Raw genomic sequence first — 22,522 nt, 5'->3', positions numbered from 1 at the left:
GGATCTTCGCTCAAGTTTTCCTATATTGTCTGCATCCGGACAAGGATGAAGATGGATGTGAGATCTGCCATGGGTTCCCGGTGAAGACCAAGCGGGATTGCTATCGCATGTTGGTGGCTTGGGTCAAGGAGGAGACGGCCTCTGACGAGGCCCCCGGGAGCAATAGTGGCTCCTCGAGGACCGAGCGGTCCCATGAGCGCGCTCTCGCGGAGAAAAAAAGGTTGAGGTCCGTTGAGGATGCCCCTTCCTGGGGGTTATGAAAGAAGGCGAAGCACCACAGAGCTAATCCCATGAAGGTCTCCGCTGCTGCAGTATCTGGTTTGGGAAGGAGCCCATATCTGTCAATGGTGAGCATGCCGGTTGATGGGGTTCTTTCTGCAAGAAAGTCCCTGGCAGCCTCCATACAGAAATCCTCTTCCATGGAGAGGCCTGCTGGACACCCGTCAACAGCTTCTTCTTCAGCTGCAGCAAAGACCCCCGTTGACGACGCCATCGTCTACCAGGACCACTGCCTCGTCTACGACTGATTTGTCTTCCAATGCCTCTACCTAGTCAGTGGACCCTTAATCGACAACCATGACACAGTCAACGACATCTTCTTCACCTGCCTCGTCAACGACCCCTTCGATGACCACCACCATTACTTTGTCGACGAGATGTGCGGTGACAACTGTAGTTTCTACGGTCACAACTACTATGACACCATGGGTGGCTTTGCCTCTGAGGCCTCTGTCTGCTGCTGCTCGGTCACAACTTCAGCTGTGACAATGCCAACTTTGCAGGTTCCCCTCGTCGCCTTCTTCCCAAAGGATTCGGGTAGGCTGAGGGACTATCTGCATCCGATAGCCTTCCTTCCGAGACTTATGAAGGTGTCTCCCACAGTGCTTGTGGACTCCCTGCAGAGGTCTCCTCAGATTTATAGTAGCTCTGAGGATGAGCAGCTGCCTGAGGGCTACTATTCGGACCATGAGTCGGGTCAAGGTCCCATATCGCAGGAGTGATCTCCATGCCAGGGGTTGGTTCAGCCTTTTAACCCACCCAGGAGGTTCAGTCCCGATCATTTTCCCTTTGCTCCTCAGCCAGCCCCCAGAAACATGTTGCTTGACAATCTGACCACCCTTCTCACCTTGGTGTTGGAACTTCAACAAAGACTGTCTGCTGCCCGGTGCCGCCTCCGGCCCACAGCCCTCCTAGGGCCCCGACTAGGAGTCCGCCCAGGCCTACCCCTACCAGGCCAAAGCGTCTGCCTAGCCCTACCAGGCCGAAGCGTCAGCCAGACCCTTCTGAGTCTGAGCATCAACTGACGCTGCACCTTAGGGCCTTGACACCAGTGGTGGAGGAACTGCTACGTTCCAACACAGGCACTGACACAGATGCAATGGCCACCCATACGGATGAGTATGAAGATTATGTCCCTGCTGACTGGGAACCGCTCGGCACTGATGGGCTTCGCCACCCGACAAGATTGGCTAATTCCATGCCATGATTCTGAGAGCGTCCAAACTTTTCAGTCTGGTGACGGAGAAGAAGGAAGAGGGGTTTCTCTTTCAGCGACGTGGGTCCTCCAGGAAGACCGTCATATCGGTTCCGTTGTTGGACGACGTCTGGGAGGAAGGTTTGGCTCTGATGAAGACGCCACACCCTGTGAAGGCATCATGAAGTACGAAAGACAACAGATTTCAAGTTTAAACAAAAAGATGTTTGTTTATCTGAAATGTCAGGATGGTTGAAGGCCTAATTTGCCCTATACTAATGTGGGGTTTCCCTATCTGAAAAACAAAGGAAAGTCTGTGTCAAACAGTTCAGCTTAAAAGTTTGTCTGTGTCCAAAACCTATCCTTGCCCTCACAACTATAGGATGTCAAACTCTAAAAGAAACAGTGCTTAACTCAAAGTTCTGAGTTTCTTCCAGCTCACTGCTTTCTCTCAGATCCCCTTCTACAAGCATATGAAAGTTCCATGAAAGAAAAAGTCTCAAAGATTACCTTCTCCAATTCAAGGCAATATAGTTTGTGACCAATCCTTGGAGTTCCCTTCCGCAAGTCCCAAGTAGTACAATCCAAAACAAAAAGGGTCTCTGGATTCTGTTTCCAAGAAGACATGTATAGTTTAAAAGTGTTGCAGTGGTTTAGTTAGCTTTTCTCGTGATGTCTTTCACCATTTAGGATTCAATGGTCTCGGCGCAGTTGTCGGACCACTCGGTCCACCCATCACAGGTCACACAAACGGGGTCCCTGGACTTATCCAGCATTGAGTCTGGCATGGATTCACATGCTTATAAATATTCCCCGTCATCAGGCCAGGAATCATCAGTAAAATAAAAAACAGTTTGGCTTTCACTTAAAAACTGAAACTGTTGTCACTGAAGACTGCCGCGGTGCGGACCATAAAGTCGCTGCTCAGCATGATCTCGTGCATTTACCTGATCCGACTCTGCAGGTTGCGGATGCGACCCCTTCAGGAATTCCTGGACGCTCGGGGGTTCCAGGTGTCCGGAATCTTCACAGACAAGATTGTTCTCGACAAGGAGTTCAGTCGAGCAATAAGGTGGTGGGGCATGCGTTCTAACAACGCCGGGAGCACAGATTTCCAGAGCCCTCCATTCCTGGAGACAGTCACCACGGGCGCTTCCCTGGAGGGATGGGGAGCCCACACCGGACATCTCCACGCCAGAGGCCTGTGGCTACTGGAGGAGAGGGTTTTCCACATCAATGTCCAGGAGCTGCAGGCAGTGCTCTGGGCCCTCAAGTCGTTCCTCCCACCCCTAAAGGGCAAGGTGGTGAGGGTCTTCACGGACAATACCACCTTGATGTTCTACATCAGGAAGCAGGGCAGGACCCATAACCCCAGCGCTCTCCAGAGATGCGCAGGACTTGTGGCACTGGGCCGGCGGCCAAGATATTTTGGGTCAAGAACACGATCACCAACTCCATCAGCAGGGAGCTGCGCTCTTGCCACGAGTGGGAGTTTCGGCGGGATCAAGTGAACAGCCTCTTCCTCAGATGGGGCAGACCGCAGATCGATCTGTTTGTGATGGCAACGAATTCCAAATGCCGGCAATTCGCCAGCAGGTTCCACCAGCCGAGGAGCATGGGGGATGCAGTTTTGTTCCTGTGGGAAGGCCTGTTCCTGTACGCGTTCCCTCCGTTGCCTCTCTTGCTGCGATCAATCAACTCAAGCGATGCCCATGCAGGATGATCCTTGTCCCCCCGGTGTGGCCCAGGCTGGTTTGATAACCAGACCTTCTCAGCCTGTCAACATCACCTCCAGTCAAGCTGCCAGTAGTCGCGGATCTGCTCACCAGAGAAGGAGGTGCAACCCTGTATCACGGCCCAGGATCGCTGAACCTGAAGGCTTGGCTCCTGCAGCCTTAGAGTTCAGAGGGTACAAGTTGTCGGCAGACAGCGCAGAGGTCCTTGCCAGGGCCAGAGCGTTGTTGACTCTTAACTGCTACGGACACAAGTGGAAGCGATTTGGTACCTGGTGCCGGTCACAGAAGATCAACTCTCTGAGGGTCATGGCCCCACATATTCTTCTGTACTTGTTGTCCTTGGCCAAGGTGGGGACAGCACACGCCTCTATCAAGGTGCATCAGGCGGCGATCTCCCGCTACACCAGGTCTCCTGTACGGTCTTCTCTTTGGTCCCACCGTCTGGTCAAGGAGTTCCTCAAAGGACTGTTTTAATTGTTCCCACCGGTGAAGGCGCCTGCCCGGCGTGGGTACTCAACATGGTACTGATGAGGCTAATGGGGGGCCCCCTTCGAGCCTATGCATCAAGCCCCTCTTAAGTTCCTTTCGTGGAAAACAAGTTTTCTTGTGGCCATCACCTCTGCCAGGGGGGTAGGTGAGATCCAGGCCCTGTCTGACTTTTCACGACACAGGGGTAGTGCTGCGGGCGCACCCCTCCTTCATGCCAAAGTTTCAGTCGGAATTCCACCTCAACAAGCCTTTGGTGTTGCCTGTGTTCTTTCCGACAACTTTGTCGCCGGCTGATAGGACTCTGCACTCGCTGAATGTGGCGTGTGCTCTGAAGTTCTACGTGGCACGCATGAAGAGTTTCCGGAAGACGTCATAGCTCAATAAATGGACGGGAACTTGTTAGGGAAAATTCTCTTCCAAGGCTAAGTTCCCTTACCTATAGAGTCCCCCAGCAGCTTTGCTGGATTTGAAGGGTTTATTTTTTTCTCCTGCTAAGAGTGAGACCCTTTTTTCCCACTCTTAGACAGTTTGCTAGTGTATGGTTTAGGTTATCTTGTGTGCTTATGGTCTATGGACTTTTTCTCACCCACAAAGGAATCATCTTTTTAACATGTGTGGTACACAGCACCCTCCGTGCCGTACCATAGGGCTGTTGTAGCGACCCCCAAACATAGACTCCATACCCTGGGACTGACTACTGTTTACTTTACTAGTCGATAATTATGAACTAAACCAGTACAACCCATCTTACTATGGAAGTACTGGAAAGGGTTAATGGTTTTTCCCCAGTGTTCATTTTCGAGGGGGTACCGTATAGTCCCTCTCTCAAAAGTTTCCGGCTGGTGGCAGTGGTTACTACCGTAAATATTCGACCGCAAATATTTTCCTATGGGATTTTCCCATTGTTCGAGGCTACCACTTTTACTGACAGCCTCTAACATACTGCCGGTTTATTTTTATATTAACTTTACTCCAGTAGGTTTTTATTGCCAGAACTTTAATAATATTTCTTTCTCGTGTCTTTCTTTGAAATCCTAACCCGCGTCGGGGATCCTTTGTACGTCCTTTTGGCGGGCTTCTACACAGAAGCCCTCCTCTCGGCACCACTGAGTCTGGGGTAGACAGGATGTGTGGGAGGGGGAATAGGCACCCTGGACAGGGTTGCATACGCAACCCAAGTCGCACTCTGCCCTGATAGACTGGGGGGCTCTCCCGCCAGGAAAGCCATCCCACTGTGTGAGTGACAGCTAGGCTGTATGAATGGGGGTCTTGCTGCATAAAAGCAGGGTCCTGAGGACTGAAGGACAAGATGTCACCACTGGAACCAAGAAACCGAAGAGGAGAGAAGCTGAAGACAACTGCAACGACTGAACCACCGGTGAAGCTCTGCTGCAGATCCTTATCACTTTTCTCCAAAGACTTGAGAAGATCTTCCTCTGCAAGAGTCTTCTTCCCTTGAGCTGGTGGGGTCAATCAGTTCGCCAATCGCCTTCCAGGACCTGCCTTGGTCGAATCGCCAGTGCCAAGCACCAGGAGACCGGATAGCCAGGCACCCGTCCACCACGACCGCGATTTAAAGGAGCGTACCTTTTATTCGTTTTGGCAGTACCGTGGCTGGTCTCATCCCTGGGCAGTGCAGTGACTCGAACCTTCCTCCATGACGAGAGCCTCTCTTCCTCTGCTGGATCTCCCGAACTGCAGGAACTGCCAGGAACTACCGCCACCAAAGGAGCCTCTTCCACTTTCATGGTACATTGTTCCGCCAGGCCTCCCGTTTCGTTGGGTATTGCTAAAGGTGTTTTAAATCCTTTACCTACCTACTGGGTTGGCTGCCCCCATCATCTAACCTTGTCTTTCACCTTCTGCAACCGCCTTTTCGAATCGTTAAAGACTTGACTGCAGCTACTAAAACAGTTTGATCCTGGGCACATTGCCTTGTACCATTGACTCTGGCACAGGCCTTTTGACTTTGGCTAAATCTGTTACAACTGCCTTCTCTAGATTGCTTCTCACCTAGAAATGTGTTGGTGCACTTAACTCTTATAACCACCTTTTTCCTTCCCCTTTTTAAACTTGTGAAGTGCCATTTTGCTCGGTTTTCACCTCAGTATTGCATATGCTAAAGTACTGCCTTGCCTACCTTGTTCACAATCTACTTGGGAAGTGTTGTTGGTGTGTTAAAGAGTCTAAACCTGTATAACTTGTCCATTCCCTCCCTTCTGAGAAATTGTTAGAGTGCCATTTCTGCTTGGTTTTCACTGTGCCGTTTTGCTCAGTTTTCACTCTTGCTCAAACTTGTCTACAATTTAAATAGGGAGTTGTGTGTACTTTTCTTGACTGATTTAACTTGCTTTAATAATAGTGATTTGTGTGTGAACATCAGAGTGTGTAAAATAAATATATATTCTTTTTGATACAAAGCTTTGGTCAGTGTTTCCTTGTTCCATAGTACTGAGACCCCAATGTGTAAACCCTGAATACTGCTCATCTCCCTCTTGAGATAAGTCTGACTGCTTAGCCACAGCTACCAAATAAATCTTCGTTGTACAGACTGATACCAAAGGGGATCTATTGCATATACCTGTAGTCTTACTCTTCTGTAGTGCTCCCTAAGGGAACTGCACAGGATTCTGCCTAACAGCACTTACCTGCGGTCCTGTTCGGAGCTCCCCAGTGCTTGTGTGTCCCTCTGACACTCACCAGCGGCCTGCTTCTGCCTGCTTCTGCTGCTATCTCCACTCCACTGCTGGGGTGGGGGACACCGCCAATGCTCGCCCTGCTGCTTCCTAACGGACACGGACCGCGTCATCTGCACTTTGGGGCTTCCTGGTTTGGCGTCCAGTCCCATCGCGGCTGCTCCCACAAAGAGCGGGGGGTCCCCTCTTTCTCCTGCACGGTCCTTCTTGCAAGGTCTTCTCGGGCTTCTCTTCTCTTGCCTCCTCTTATGTACCTGCAGCCTTCTAACAGGCTGCAGGTGTGCTTGGTTAATTGGATCTGCCTGACCATAGTTAGGCAGACATACCTGATCTTCCCTGTGTTCGGGATGATGCAGCTTGCTCGTCTAGGTACTGACGTGGTGAAGGGAGATGATCTTCACTACTCTGTTGCCTCTTCATCGTCTTAGTACTGTTGGGTGTTGTGTGGAATAATGAGGGGAACTGGCTTGTAACGGCCCATAAAGGTTGAGGGAGGGTTGGATATACTGTCACTAGGGAAAGCGGGATACAATCTCTCCTCAAAGGGCATCACACTCCCAATCCTCAAGGACCCTCCACCCAAGTGATCCTCCCTCGCTTCTCCACCCCCAGGGTCAGGATCCAAAAGCGATGGCCTTTCCCTGGCCACCTGCATAGAGAATCCAACGGGAGTAGAAGTGAGAATACCCTCCGGTTTTTCACAACCCTCCAAGAGAGACAGGTTAGAGAAGAAGTATCTGATCCTGGCCTCAACCCCCAGGTGCCTAAAATCCCAGCCTTCCCCGGACTCGTTGGTGTCGGCCGCTGCCGGGAAGCGATCCTCCAACCCATTGTCATCGTCCATGGTTCCCCTAGATCAGGAGGGGAAAAGGTTGGATTCAGTGGGCAAATGCTTAATTTCCACTGCAGCTTCCCCCGTCACAGCTGCCAATGCTCTCGCCATCTTGTCTTGCTACGATAGGGAGCTCTGTCATAAGCTTGGTCTGATATTGGACTTCCTGCCGGATTTCAAGCAGGCCAAAGCCTTGGAACTTTTCCAGGAGGGTGAGGTGGCCTCGGACCCCACCATCACTTTGATGCTGGACATAGTGGACTCCAGATTCTGCCAGATGTGGAATGGAGTGACCCTCCTGCGCCAGGGTTGGCTGAAGGCCACGAACTTCAGGGCGGACGTGCAGTCAAAGGTGGTAGGCATGCCCTTTGATGGGGAACATTAGTTTGACAAGGTGGTGGACGAGAATCTCCAGGCAATTAAAACTGATAAGGAGGTGGCACGCTCGCTGTGGACACTGCAGCAGAGTAGATTGTCTTCCTTTCGATCCTCAAGAGAGAAGTCCAACTGATAGTCTCCTATCGGCAGCCCTCCCCCAGCCCCACCCTCTCCTCCACAACACAAGCCTATAGAGGCCACCATTGTTGTCGTCCGTAGGCCAGAACACAGATGCCCAAGCAGACCTGAACCGGCCGTGGACCCGGGCCCCCACTTTTGCACCCCACTGGGAGGCTGGCTAGCAAACCTTGACGACAAGTGGAAGACCATTGCCATGGATAAATGTGTGCTGGACGTTCTTCATCAAGGGCACACATTGGAATTCCTGCACAGGTTCCCTTGCATACTTCCTGTGGTACTCGTCAAGAACTACACATGGCTCAACTGTTGCAGAAGGTTCACGTCGTGCTCAGTGTTAGGGAGAATTCTCATTCTATGGCTAATTTCCCTTACCTAGTGAGTCCCTCAGCAGCTATGCTGGATCTCTGGAGTTGTTTCTTTCCACTTGGTAAGAGTGTGAGCTTTCCCCCACTCTTAATTGTATTTTGCTATGTGTTTTTACCTGTTTAAGATTGTGAGCTCTGGAGTACACCACTTCAGTAGCCCCCTTTTTTGTGTGTGTCACACTGCACCTTCAGTGCAGTGACACAGGGTTGTCATTCAGACTTCCCACTGACTCCATTTTCTGAGGTGATTACTGTCCCCCAGAAAAGAGTAAAGTTACCAGTAACTTTACTTAGTCAAATTTAACCACAGATCCAGTACACACCATCTTACGTGGGGTGCTGGAAGGGTTAACTCTTTACTCTTTTTATCTGTACCTCCTAGATCATTGTTTCGCTCTTTTAACATTTAGACATGTCTGGTGGCAGTGGTATCTACCCTAAATTTGTACTGCGGTTATATTGTATAACCATGGTAATATTGTAGGCTATTGTGTTAGCCTCAAACTTAAACCCGCTTGACCAAATCCTTTTTCGTTTGGCTCTGGTGCGGTTCATTCGCCATTTCTTTTTGTTAAACTCCTTCTTGTGTTTTACTTTGTGCGGCAAACCAGGTTTGCTTTCTTTGTTCACTGTCTTTTGGCGGGCTTCTACCTAGAAGCCCTCCTCAAGGCGCCTGGGTGTTTAGGTGGGCTGAATGTGAGGGAGGGGTGTAGTCACCCCTGCACAGGGTATCCTAGGAAACCCAAGTCGCACTTTGCCATGATTGGCTGAGGTGGTTGTCCGGGCTGGACAACCCCCCCCTGCTGGGTGATTGACAGCCAAGCTGCGCGAATGGGGTTTTTTCGCATAAAAGGCAGGTCTCTTGGACTGGAAGTCAGGGAGTTGCCACTGGAACTACAAGGAACCGATGAGAAGTGGAGGAGAGGTCGACTGCTGCAACTACCCCGTACCGGTGAAGCCCTGCTGCAGTCCTGAGCCATCTACCCTTCAACTACTAAGAGGAGATCCAGTCCGGGGTCTTCTTCCCTTGAGCCTTGAGCCTGGTGGGGATAACCAGCTCATCTTTTTCAGCCAGAGGTCGCATTTGTGGTCGAAATTGCTGCACACTGCTTTAGTAGTCCGGATAGCCACCTGAAGAACCTCTCCTGTTTTTAAGTAGCGCGCTTTTATTCATTGTCACTGCTGCCGGCCTCATCCATTGTGGTGCGGACGCCCTCATCGTCCTCCTTCGTGCTGAAGCTGCAGAAAAGCATGGGTCCGCGGGAAACCAACAGGAACAACTGCCGTGCCACCAGCTTTGTTCTTTGAGAAAGGTACAGTGTCCTGTTTGAGTAATTTTGGGTGAAATCCTTATTTCTCTATTTTAATGCGTGTCCTTACTTTTCCCTCCTTCTTATAACTTTTGCTTCCCAACATTGACAATATCAAAGTAGTCTTGGCAATGTTGAATTTTGAACTGTACGACTGTGTGATCCTCGACAACAGGCACCTGGTGTCACTTGACTTTGGCTCCGGCCCTTTGACTCTTGAATTCCTGTCTGTGTGTTCTTCGATTCTGTCTGCCTAACCAACATATTGCCTGTGATTTTTGCCCACAACTCGCTCCCGGTATCTCTGGTTCTCAGTGTGTTTTTTGCCTCGGTAGCATTTCTTGCCACGGATATGCATTTATCTAGTCGACCGAACTGTCAAAAAGGGATCACAATTTTATTCACGTTAACATGTTCTGTTTCATAACACCGGTCCATCCAAACACAGGGTACTTACCTTGATTAATACTGTACAAAGTTAATTGGTTAGTTGTATATTTTATATTTTGTGTGGTTTTTGAATTAATAGAAGTGTCATGTTAATAACAAATGGTTTTAAAAAAAATGTACTTATATTTTTTACCTGAAACCTTGAGTCAGTGTTTTCTTGAGTCACAGTAATTGTGGTCCCTTTGTGTAATCTCTGCTACTGCTCATATACTCTTGAGATAAGGCTGGCTGCTCCGCTACTGCTACCACTTTAACATAGTAGCACAGGCTTGTACCAAAGGTAAAACCTGTATTGCCACCTGTAGTCTTAATTGTGTGTAGTGGTCTCTAAGGGCACTGCATAGGAATCTGTCTAACACTCAGGAAAAGGTCAATTTAGAGCCTGTTCCTCATCAGCTCCAGGGCTCCTGAGTATACTCCAGATACGTTCCTGTAGGGGCCCAGAAGTTCAGGATGGTCACTTTGCTCATCCGTTCCTGCTCTCACGTGCAGGTGAACCAGCACACAGCAGAGACCATACGCCTGCTGACGGAGCTCATATTCTCCATCAATTATCCGAAACCCTGCGTGGAGGTATTGCAGAACATCCTGTTGCTGGGAGACTGTCTCAACATAGATACGCGCCTGGCCACCCCCTCGGAGTAGATGGTATCTGCCATCCTGGGAATGTGCAGCGCTTGTCAGCGGCGCAATCAGCAACAGTATGCTCCATAAAGTCACTGTTGGGCATGGTGTCGTCCTTCATCTACCTCGTTCCCTTTTGCAGGATCCAGATGAGGCCAATTCAAGAGTTTCTCAATCCAAGGTGGCTGCAGGTCACGGGTGCTTGGACGGACAAGATTGCCCTCGCCTTGGAGTTCTGACAAGCTCTATGTTGGTGGGGAGTGCACCCACATCTCACGCAAGGAGCGCCTTTTAAAACCCCACCGTACCAAGCTACGGTCATTACAGATAGCTCCCTGGAAGGGTGGGGGTTCACACCATACAGTCACACGCCAGATCCCTCTGGCTTCCAGAGGAGAAGGACTTTCACATCAACACTCTGAAGCAGGTCCAGGCTGTCTTTTGGGCCCTCAAATCATTCCAACCTCAGCTGCGTGGTAGGGTGGTGCAGATCTTCACGTACAACACCTCTCTGTGGCACTGGGACATTCTTCAGGACATATTCCTGAACCTTTTTCATCTGATGGGCACCAAGAATGCAATTGTAGACACGCTCAGCAGGGAGCTGCGATCCTGCTACGAGTGGGAACGTCATTGGATGCATGTGTCCATGCTCTTGCACATGTGAGATCAACCCGATGGCCAACTAAAGTGCCGGAGGTTCGACAGCAGGTATCCTTAGCCGAGTAGCATGGGGGATGCTTTCTCGTACCTGTGGGACAAGCCTTCCCTGTACATATTCCCTCCAATTCCACTCCTGCTACATGTGATCAAGATACTGAATACGGTGCCTTTGCAGGGTGATCCTCGTTACCCGTAGTGGCCACAGCAGAATCTGGTACCTGGACCGTATCCATGTGTCAGCGGCTCTGTGTATCCGGCTGCTTCCACTTCCCGAACTTCTTTCCAGAGAAAACGGAACAATACTGCACCACAACCCAACTTTTCTGAGCCCCACGGCTCAAGAAGATCCTGGCCAGAGACCGGCCTTCCTCTGCGCTGTCTTGTTACTGCCATAAATGGAACCCCTTCATGGTGTGGTGACTCAGAAGATAACACCCCTGTGAATCACGGCTCCGCAGCTGCTTCAGTACCTGCTTTCACTGGACAAGGCTGGCCTGGCTCATGCATCAATCAAGGTGCATTTAGCCGCCATAACACGCTATACCCAGGCTCCTGGTAATCCCTCCATGTGGTTGCACAGGCTCATCAAGGAGTTCCTTACAGGCCTCTTCAGGACCTTTCCGCCACTGAAGGCTCCCGTTTGGTTTTAACTAATCTCATGGGGCCTCCATTTGAATTAAAGCATCAGGCCCCTCTTAGGTTTCTCTTGCGGAAGACTACTTTCCTATTGGCTATCACCTCCACCTGGCGGGTCGGGAAGATCAGGCCCTTTCCTGCAAGCTGCTGTACTTGTCCTTTCACGTTTCGAAGGTGGTGGTGAGGACCCACCCCACCTTTATGCTGAAGGTTCCTTCAGAATTCCACATCATAGAGTCTTTGGTTCTGCCAGTCTTCTTCCCGAACCCTTCTCCTCCTGCTGAAAGGGTGCTGCATTCACTCGATGTTGCTAATGCCTTGAAGTTTTATATGGCACGCACAAAGGATTTTCGGAAGACATCTCAACTATGTGAACTTTGGCCCAGTGGGGAATGCGAAGGCCCTTGCTAAAGCTTCCATTTCCAGGTGGCTTTCTGACTGTATCATGCACTGTCATCGTCTGGGCAACATACCTCTTCAGGCCGTTCAAGAGCCCATTCCACCAGAGCCATCACAGCGACAATGGCGTTTCTTTCTGGTGTTCCCCTGCTCGACATCTGCAGGACTGCTATGTGGAGGCCCACCCACACCTTCATGAGATTCTACTGCATCGACATGGATTCCATGGAGGATTCCCTGGTTGGCCAAGCGGTGCTACGCAACCTGTTACTCCCTGTTCCTCCATACTGCATGGGCGTCCCTTGCTAGGGACCGGAGACGGAACCTTTTTCACCAGGAAAAAACCCTACTTCCCCTTTAAATTTAGAGGCGCTCAGGGGCGCGACCTGGGAACATGCGCTCCCCTGACTCCGCCCACCGGTGCCACTCCTCCGTCCCCTTTTCCGCATTGACGGAAATGGCCCGATTTTACCTGCGCTCCTGGTTTTGGCTTCGGCCATGTAATACCATGCGCTCTTCCCCTGATGCTTTCTTCTCTTTTTGACGTCTTTTATCAATCAGGTACTCGGTCCTCTGGTGCCACACTCCTCCAGCATGTGACTTCAGCAGGTGTCCAGCCTGCAAGGGGCTATTCCTTACATCTGATCCCCATGCTCTGTGCCTCTGCTGCCTTGCCCCCGACAACGGCTGGGAAGGTTGTACTGCGTGCAATGCACTTACACTGCATGCTCTGAAGAACAGACTAGCTAAGTGGACGGAGCTCTTCGAGAAGTCGCTTCCACAGTACTTGAAGGACTTTGTCAGACCTATGTCAAGGCCCAAGGGAGGTCCTCTTTTTTCCAGAGCCCCCCGCAACAGCGACTCCTTCCCAAGGAAGCGCCCGGGTGGAAGGAACCTCTCAGGTTCGCACACCAGCACGAGTACCGAGGCTAAGTCAGCTACCGGCCGGAAGGCTGAGGGGTCAGTAGTTCCTTCCGGAGACAGTGCTGAGGGACCGCAAGGTTCTCTTACCAGGTGTGCACCTGAGGGGCTATGCCCTTGTACCGGCAACATCACTGCTGGTGATACTGCTGCGGGCGACACGCCTACCAGGCCTCAGCCCGAGGTGCAGGGTAGGTCTCATGCTCCATCGCCAAGAGTCCTGGAGGAGGCAGGGCCCAGTGAGCCAAGCACCCTGACATCAGCATATGGTACCCAGTTCGACAAGATGGCAGCTCGTCCGATACTGCCCCGAGGAACGGAGCAGGTGTGAGAACGAGTTACAAAGTGGGACTGGTGTCAACCTGGTACGTGGTTTACAGTTTATCCATCAGCATCGCAGGGCAGGTTTACCCAGCAAACGCCCAAACAGAGTACACAATCGCCCCAGCAGCTGCCCGCTACACAGTCAGTATCACCTGCCACCCCACCGGCCTGTGAGGACAGGTACTTTGAAAAGTTCCTCACGCTCAAGAGAGCTCCTCAGATGGGGGCCATCTTTCGGGATGTTATCAGGGACATGCTCCCTCCAGCGCCGCCTCCTGCGCCTATAGTCATTCCTCCTATTGTTCAAGCGCCACAGGCCCTAGTGCAGCCCCTGCTGCCCAAGCTGGCTCCTTCGATTCCGGCTCCTCTGCATCCCACAGTTCAGGTGGTTTCGGACCAGCCTTTGCTGCAGGCTTCGGTCTCCACGCTGCAGCCCTCTGCGCCCAGCACCCCGCCACCCGCTCCGGACCAGCAGAGCCCTCTGGTGTATACAGACGAGCAAGACGACCCCGACACACCATCTTCAGCCAAGGCCTTCCATGAACGGCTCGCAGGTCTGGCAAAGTACTTGGGCCTTCCTCAACCCGAAGTGGAACAACTGGAGGCGGGGGTACTTGCAGAGGTCCTCACTCTACGCCCAATGGCTAGAAGGGGGATCACGATGCCGAAAGACGTTGCTGCCTTGGCCAAAAAGGGTTGGCTTAAACCCCACTCGGCCCAGTCTGTCAATCGGTACCTGAACACCAAGTATAGGCAAATGGAGTGGGATCCACTCTTGCTGTCAGCCCACCCTCAACCACGCTCTTCAGTGATTGCTGCGGCATCACTCTACTCAAAGCCTCAGTCGTCCTCGGCCACCTCGTCCTCAGTGCTGCTAGGCAAGGAAGAGAAGATCTTGGCGGCGTACCGGACGAAGCAGTATTCCAACGCTTCGTTGCATCTTTGTCAATCAAACGCGGATGCCATGCTGGCATCCGTTAACCAGAGACTTTGGCAGGAAATGGCCGACTTCCTCCCGGAAGTTCTGGTGCAGAGCCAGTCACGTTTCAAGGCAGGACTGGCAGAGGCTAAAATGGTGGCGGAAGGCATCATGGAGTCCACTGTGGCCCACATTGACACCTCTGGCTGGGCAATATGCATCACCACGGACATGAGGACTGCCTGGCTTCGGGCTACTAAATTTAACCCAGACGTCCAGGAACGCATATTGGACCTTCCATTCGAGGGTGGTGACCTCTTTCACTCCACCACCAATGAGCTGGATAAAAAGAAAAACAGTTGGCAAACCGCAAAGTCTTTATCCTTAAGAAGGCCACGCCCAAGGCGTACACCGAGTCACATCAACGCTCCGACAAGGGACTGACGTTCAGAGGGTTCCACGGCTTTCAAGAACGGAGGTCCAGGCAGCCTCACCGTTCTCCGAGCCGGCACCGGCGAAAACAAGAAAAAGAAATGGGGGGCAAGGCCTTTTTTCTGTCACCCTCCTCTGCAACAGCCTCAGAGGGAAAGAAGGCATGACGCGTCCCTTCGGGTCCACGTGTCTCCGGTGAGGGCCAGGCTTGCCCTTCACACACAGTTTTGGAGTCAGAAGTTTGCGGACACCTGGATCCTCTCTGTAGTATCCATGGGGTACCGCTTACCGATCCCTTCTCCTCCTCCCTCCTCCCCTCCACTCCCACAGATTGGTGACAGCAACTTTGGTGGCGGAAAGTCGGTCAAGAGCCAGGCAGTGGAGGAAGTCCCAGCCTCCCAGCGAGGATTGGGCTTCTACTCCAGTATTTTTGCCATACAAAAGAAGAACCAGGCTGGCCTGAGAGTTGTGCTGGACCTCTCCACCCTCAGCCGCTCCCCCCCTCTTCAAAAATGTAAGATGGTTACGCTAGTGCTCATTGCAGAGACATTGTGCACGGGAGACTGGATGTGCTCCCTGGATCTGAAGGACGCTTATCTACACGTCCCGATTTGGCAGCCGCATCGCTCCTTTCTGTGATTCAGGATCATGGGCTGCCATTTCCAATACAAGGTGCTACTCTTTGGTCTCAACTCAGCCCCCAGGGTATTTACCAGGCTTGTGAATACAGTGGCAGCACTCCTCAGGGCCCAGGGCCACCACATCTATCCATACCTGGACGATGGCTCGTCAGGGCGAGATCTCCGGAGGCGGTTCATCACACTTCCTCCGCCCTTATGATCACACTCCACGAGCTTGACAAGATCATAGCCATCAAGAAGGCCACTACTCACTTCCTCACCCGAGAATTGACCTCGGTCTGGTGGTACCAACATTTGTTAGGTATCATTGCAGCGGTCCTACTGGCCGTACCCCACACAAGCCTCAAGATGAGGATATTATAGCTGCACTTGGCAGCCTCATGGAATCAAGAGCAGGACTCCCAAGCAAAGCTTGTCAGCATTCCTCCTCCTCTCTACCCGGACCTCACATGGTGGTCCAGGGACTGCAACCTGCGGACGGGCAAGCCCTTTTTGCAGCCGACCCTGCAGGTCACCATCACCACAGATTCCTCCCTGGAAGGCTGGGGGGGGGCACTCTGGACAAACACAGTGTCCATGGAGTCTGGACCCTGCAGGAGCAGGAGTCTCATATCACCTGGCTGGAGCGGAGAGCCATCTGACTAGCTCTCAAAGCTTTCCTTCCGCTCATTGGCGGCAAGGTCGTCCTCATCCAGACCGACAACTCCACCAGCATGTACTATGTCAACAAGCATGGGGGAACCAGGTCCCCTTCATTGTGCAGCCTAGCTATCAGCATGTGGCAATGGGCCCTGGAGAACAACATCTACCTCACGGCCGTCCACCATCCGGGGGAGTCAAACCTGGAGGTGGACAGGCTCAGCAGACTGGGAGAGGACAATTACGGCTCCCTGGGCGACGCATTCCAGATACAGTGGAACGGCATGACAGCGATGCCTTCCCTCCCACGCCCGTGGTCCACAGGGTGATCTGCAAGATAAAGGAATCTTGTCACTGAAGCATCATTCTGATAGCTCCATGGTGGCCAGTGAGACAGTGGTTCTCGGAGCTTCTGAGCCTCTCGGACAGGCCCAGCTCATCTGGCGCAGCAGGGGGCAGGGTCATGCACCCTGCTCCATACAAATTAGCCTTTGCAGCGTGGTTCCTGAGCAGGTCACGCTGAAACACCTGAGCCTATCACAAGCGAACCTAGAAATCATTCAGGGCACTAGTAGCAAGGCTACTAGGAGCCAGTACAAGGGTAAATGGAATAGGTTCTGTCACTGGGCGGGCTCTAATGAGGCCGACCCCCTTACGTGCACGTTGGATGATGTGCTCTCGTTCTCTGCACATCTTCCTCACTCAGGTGTGCAGGTGGACACGTGCTGCACCTATTTGGCAACCATAGGGGCATTCAGAAATTTGAAGGCAGAGGTCTTCTCTTCCAACCTGGTGGTCAAGCGACATTTGATGGGCCTCAGACATCAGGCTGGCCACCATTAAGACAGCTCTGCTGGTGGGCCTCACCTCTGCTCGCAGAGTCAGCGAGATCCAGGCACTGGTGGCTTCAAAACCCTATACTACCTTTCACAAGGATAAGGTGGTCCTGAGAACACATCCCACGTTCCTACCTAAGGTAGTCACCGCTTTCCATCTAAACGAGGAGATAGCCTTACCCGCGTTTTTTGCCGACCCTATGGACGAGGCTCAGAGGGTCTTGCACTGTCTGGATGTTAGACATGCTCTGAAATTCTATCTGGACAAGACCAAGGGCTTCCACAAGTCGGACACCCCGTTTATGACCTTCGGGGTGTCAAGGCCCAGTTATCGGACATCCAAGACCTCTATAGCAAGGTGGATGGTTTTGGCCATCAAGGAGGCCTATGAAGCTTCCTGGCTGAATCTGAAACTGCACTGGTTACCTGTCTACCCTCTGATCTTGGGCCCAGGTCCCCTCCCCGCCAGTTGCACACCTGCACTACCCTCAGGCAACCCTTGCACTTGGGGGCTGTTTCTGCATCCCTACAGCCCCTACTAGCACTTGACCCCTGATGTCTGTTCTTACCCTGGCACTTGTCACCAGCTGGCCGCACTTTTATTTGTCTTATTTATTTACAGTTATCCTATGTACTGCACTGCCCGCCCCTTCCTTTCCTCCTGCACGTTTCCCCTTCCCTTCCCCCCTGCACTTGCACAATCTCAATGTCACCTGGCCAAGTAGGATCGTTGTCTGTCTTCCCTCCGTTTCCCCTCCTTTGCTTCATCGCGCCTTGAAACACTTATGTATAGGCGCGTTATAAATGCCAGATCATATCATATATCATGAGGGGCAGCACAAGCCACTTCCAGCTAACATGCACACCAACGACATGTCCCATGCCAGGTCATCAGCAGGGAGGCCACCTGGGCAACCCCTTCAGCTTTCTGTAAGCACTACTGTTTGAGCGCCGGATCCAAGTCAGACACAGATTTTGGACAGGCGGTTCTAAGGAATCTGTTTTCTTACGGTCTCCTCTCCACCCTGAGGCTACATTTAGTTGTAATCACCCATGCAGTATGGAGGAAAGGGGATGGAAGAATAATGAATAGTTACTCACCGTAGTGATTAACGTACTTAGTCCCTACTCCCCTTTCCACCATACTTCTCACCATCCTCCCCCCTAATAATACTGGTGTTATAGAGGAGACGAGCAGTTTTCAGGTTAAAGCAGAACTGCTTTCTTTTTTTTTTTACCAAGGATTCACAGCCTGACGGGGATTATGCATGAGCATGTGAATCCATTCCAGGCCCATGCTGAATAACAGGATTTACAGGTAAGTACCCTGTTCCTTATTCTGGGATTGAGGGACACCTGGTCTAGGGTGGAGGAAGCCCACCGGGAGGTCTAGCCAGCCATAAGGGACCACCTTATTTAAGTTGTCCTACTCTTCCCAGACCAGTTGTTTAATGCTTAAATCACCTCAAATCTGCCGTCTTCGTCTGTGGATTATTGAAACCATCAGTAACACACATACAATAAATACTTTAGATTTGCCACATAAGTGGATGTAACCTACAAAAAAGGGAACCGTGCGTTCAGAACTTACATTTTGGTGCAAAGGGAACATCCATTAAATGCATTTGGCTGTAAACGTGTTACCAGGGAATCTGCATTTCCCACTACACTGAATCCCACATGTACAACCATGGCTGGTTAAACTGAGCTTTTGGCTTACAGAATAAAATGCAGTGCTGTCCAATCTACATTACTTTGGATACCTTTCACGTTCATTAGTAATTCTTGGAATTGTATAGGATGGTGTCTCTGTAGGAAGATTGAAACACACCACAAATCTTGTTTAACTCTCGGTAGAAAACATAGATTGCATTATTCTGTTTGCCACTTTTCTTTTTGTCTGTATAATCAAGCTCTTAACTTAAGGGGATTGTTGTATCCTAATCATTGAAATTCTGAGGAGACACTGATAGGAAAGTTACTGTGATTTCTGCAATGGACCACTGGGTTGTGAGGGGAGAGAAAGAGTTCTTACAAGAGCTGTTGGCCTTGAGCGGGAGAGTGGATGGGTGGTCCGTTGGATGCTACTGCAGTACTATCTTGATACCTGCTTGCCAATGTAAAAAGCTGAAGGCTTGTCCATCTAAGCGGAATAAATGACTGGCCTAAAGAGACCTCACTCCGGTGTCACCTAGTCATGCAAGCAACCGTACAACATAATTATTTTCCGATTTATTAGTGTTCTTTCTTAACAAAAAATAGTTTTATCACTCCAGCTTGTTAGTTATTACCTTTCAAAGAGCAACATCTGTGTAATTTGAAATAACTGCATGTGTGGTGTTTAACAGCTCTGCATTTAACTTGTTCACTTACATCAGCAGATTACGTTATAACCACAATAAAATATGTGTAATAAAACCATGCCTTTGTTACGTAGCTGCTCATTTTGTTGCACTTTTGTGAAACATTAGCGAATTGGGATTCCTGACTGTGCGTACTAACTTAATTTTTCACTATTTGAGATTTCATATTGGGGGATGAGGGTGGAGTTGCATGCCAGAAATTATCTTGTGGAAAAGAGTCGATTGCTTTTGATACGTAGTTATCTTAGTACCATTGTTTTCAACCACTAATTAACTTTTCTTGACTGTTTTTAATTTCTCTTTTCAAAAATGTACTGCTCTCAGCTCTTGGGAGACATACGGACTAAGGTATAGAAATCATTGCTTTTTTGCCTTTTACAGCTATTTGAAATGTTACATATATTGAGGTGAATGCAAGTGAAAAACCATGTTAAAGGATAGAATTGTGCATGGGCATCCACTTTGAAGAGATTGAATATCTGAAACGTGGGCTTTCAGTTTTGGAAGGAGCATAGGAATGACTGGTTAATCCCACAGAAATATTTTCTGACTGCTAAAGTCGTATGGTATACTGTCAGCATTGAATTGTCATTTATATTTGAAGAGATAATAACTCTTAATTATAGCTATTTATAAATGAAAGTTTAGCGGATTTTGATTGGTTTTTAAGAAAGCACGATTTTAGGTAAACATCTACTGGAGTTTTGACACTGATTTCAAGGGTGTTCCTTCCTTGACAATGTTATCCATGCAGCTGGTATATTTCAGAAAGCTTTCAACTGTGAAAAATCAGATTGCTCTTTAGACATGAAACAGTATGCCTCGCCAATGTTTCTGCTAGTGGTGGCCACATTACATCTCCTATACTAATCAGTTTCCTGTTATTTATGTTCTGTGGAACCAATAAAACAGAATACAAATTTTACCAACGTGCGCTTCTCGAAAAAGCCATGTGTCACTGAAACCTGATGCATTTTTCAGTTTGAACCACCCCATCGATATGGAAGTATTGGCCATGCTTTTCGATGCATCCTGGATACTTATTTTAACGTTTAAGTAAATTTGGTGCCAAAATATAATGATAGTCAACTGAAAGTCGATGTATGTAATCACACTTGAGATCAACCAGCAGAACTGACCCTTCAATGAAGAGAAGTTAAATGTTTCAAATTGGGAAGTGCTGTGCAACAAATAATTCAATATTTAAATTATGAATGCACGTTTTGCATTGTTGAGTATGGCTAATGTTTGAGATTCAAAGGAGAGTGGATAATTGCTAATATAAATTAGCTCGCAAACTAAAATTACTTTTTGTTTCCTTCTTGAGACAAGTTACTTGATGTGAACACCACAGCAGCATTTTATGTTTCTAGAAACAATGTATTCTGATGGATAAGTGCAGAAAAGAGAATTTAAATGCAGAGAAGTGTACAAAACAGTAGAAAGTTGTTAGGCAGAATTATATGCAGTAACCTTTGGGAACACCACACACAATGAAGACTACAAGTGACAGTACAATTTCACCTTTGGTACAAGCCTGTACTACACAGTTATAGTGGTAGCAGTAGCAGAGCAGCCAGACATATCTCAAGGGTAAGTGAGCAGTATCAAATAGCTACACAAAGGACAGCAATTACTATGATTCAGGCGAACACTGACTCAAGGTTTTCAAGTAAAAGAATATACATTTATTTCACTCTTCAGTTGTATAACATTACACTATTATAAGCACTCTAAAAATCACTCGAATACACCACACCACTTCCCTTAAATTCCAGACAAGTTAAGCTTACAAAATGAAGTGGGAGCAAAATGGCACTCCAGCAATTTAAAAGGGAGGGAAAGACAGAAGTTAACAGAAATGCACCCACACCAACAGGTAAGAACTCGGGGCAAGCGAACAAGAGAGACTACAAGGATACAATCAGATAGAAAAGGCTTAGGGCCAAAGTCAATGGTTCAAAAGTCTTTTGCTCAAGATAATACAGTTCAGGGTAGTTTGCGTAAAGTTCGTGGCACGGTTTCTGGACGAGGTTGGTAGGTAGAAAAGTTAGTTCGAAGAGAAGGACAAGCCCTCAGATTGGAGAAAGATTTCAAACACTTTCACCACAGCTGAACGAAACGAACAACCGGATTTGCACAGTACCTTAAAAAGGAGAGGGAGCTGTAGCTGAGGCAGACATTCCTGGTAGTTTCTGCAGGCTCACGGTTACTGAAGCGACTGTAGGACTGACCAGAAGTAGGAAGACTGGAGGGTCCTGCACTACCCAGGGAAGAAACCAGCAGCAGAGCAAAGCAACAAATAAAAGATGCGCTCCTTAAAACCCAAGCAGGGTCCGCCCTTCCTGGCTATCTGGCCCACTGTAGCTCTGTACAGCGAATTCGACCAGAGGGAGGGGTCCTGGCTTCCAGTTTCGGTGAACTGGTTGGTCCCACCAGCTCAAGGGAAGAAGTTTCCGGGAGGATCTTCTGTCGTCGGATTTTGCAGATTCGTACCTGCAGCAGGGCTTCACCGGGCGGTTCAGTCGTTGTAGGGGTCCTCTTCTTCCAGTTCCTCGTTGGTTCTTTCGTTCCAGTGGCGACTCTACTCTTCCAGTCCCAGAGACCTGCTTTTTATACAGCCTGGCTGTCAATCAAACAGCAGGGTGGCTGTCCTGGCAAGGACAGTCCCCTCAGCGAATCCAACAGGAGTGCGACTTGGGTTACCAAGGGAACCCATGGCAGGGGTCCGAAGATCCCTCCCTCACATCCTGCCTACCTATACTTTCAGGCACCTTAAGGAGGGCTTCTGTGCAGAAGCCTGCAAAAAGACAACGAACAAAGGAGTCATCCCCGGTTTGGCACGCAGAAAAAACACGAGAAACACTTTTAACAAAAAGAAATGGCGAATAAACCCAGCCGGAGCCAAAATAAAATGTATTTGGTTGAGTGGGTTTATGTTTGAGGCTAATATAATAGCCTAAAACAATACCACGTTTATATCAGATAATCGCGGTAGAAAAGTTAGGGTAGATACCACTGCCACCAGCCAAGTCTTAATGTAAAGGGAGTGAAACAATGCCACAAGAGGTACAGACAAAAAGAGGTAGGAGTTAACCCTTTACAATACTCCATGTAAGATGGGGTGTACTGGGTCTGTGGTTTAAAGTGACTAAGGTAAAGTTAATGGCAACTTTACCCTTTTCTGGGGGACTGTAGTCAGCCCCAGAAAATGGAGTCGGTGGGAAGTCTAAAAGAAAACCCGGTGTCACTGC

The 22,522-nt window shown here is 49.7% G+C and overlaps 1 protein-coding gene across 36 annotated transcripts in view; it reads left to right on the top strand.

Moving 5' to 3' along the window:
* CLASP2 (cytoplasmic linker associated protein 2) overlaps positions 1-22,522 on the top strand; it is a 2,478,243-nt gene that overhangs the window by 1,603,037 nt on the left and 852,684 nt on the right. For 22 of the 36 annotated variants that reach the window (XM_069613152.1, XM_069613157.1, XM_069613154.1 and 19 more), the window contains one exon: positions 19,593-19,616. The exons of the other annotated variants lie outside the window; for them this stretch is intronic. In XM_069613152.1, coding sequence (XP_069469253.1) covers positions 19,593-19,616 — 24 coding nt within the window. The remainder of the gene's footprint in view (positions 1-19,592; positions 19,617-22,522) is intronic. 36 annotated transcript variants of the gene reach the window in all.

The sequence above is a fragment of the Ambystoma mexicanum genome, chromosome 5p (assembly GCF_040938575.1).
Source record: "Ambystoma mexicanum isolate Mex_15411 chromosome 5p, UKY_AmexF1_1, whole genome shotgun sequence".
In the NCBI taxonomy this organism is placed as follows: Eukaryota; Metazoa; Chordata; class Amphibia; order Caudata; family Ambystomatidae; genus Ambystoma; species Ambystoma mexicanum.
The sequence above is the reverse complement of the archived record's forward strand: the minus strand, read 5'-3'. Positions and strand labels throughout refer to the sequence as shown.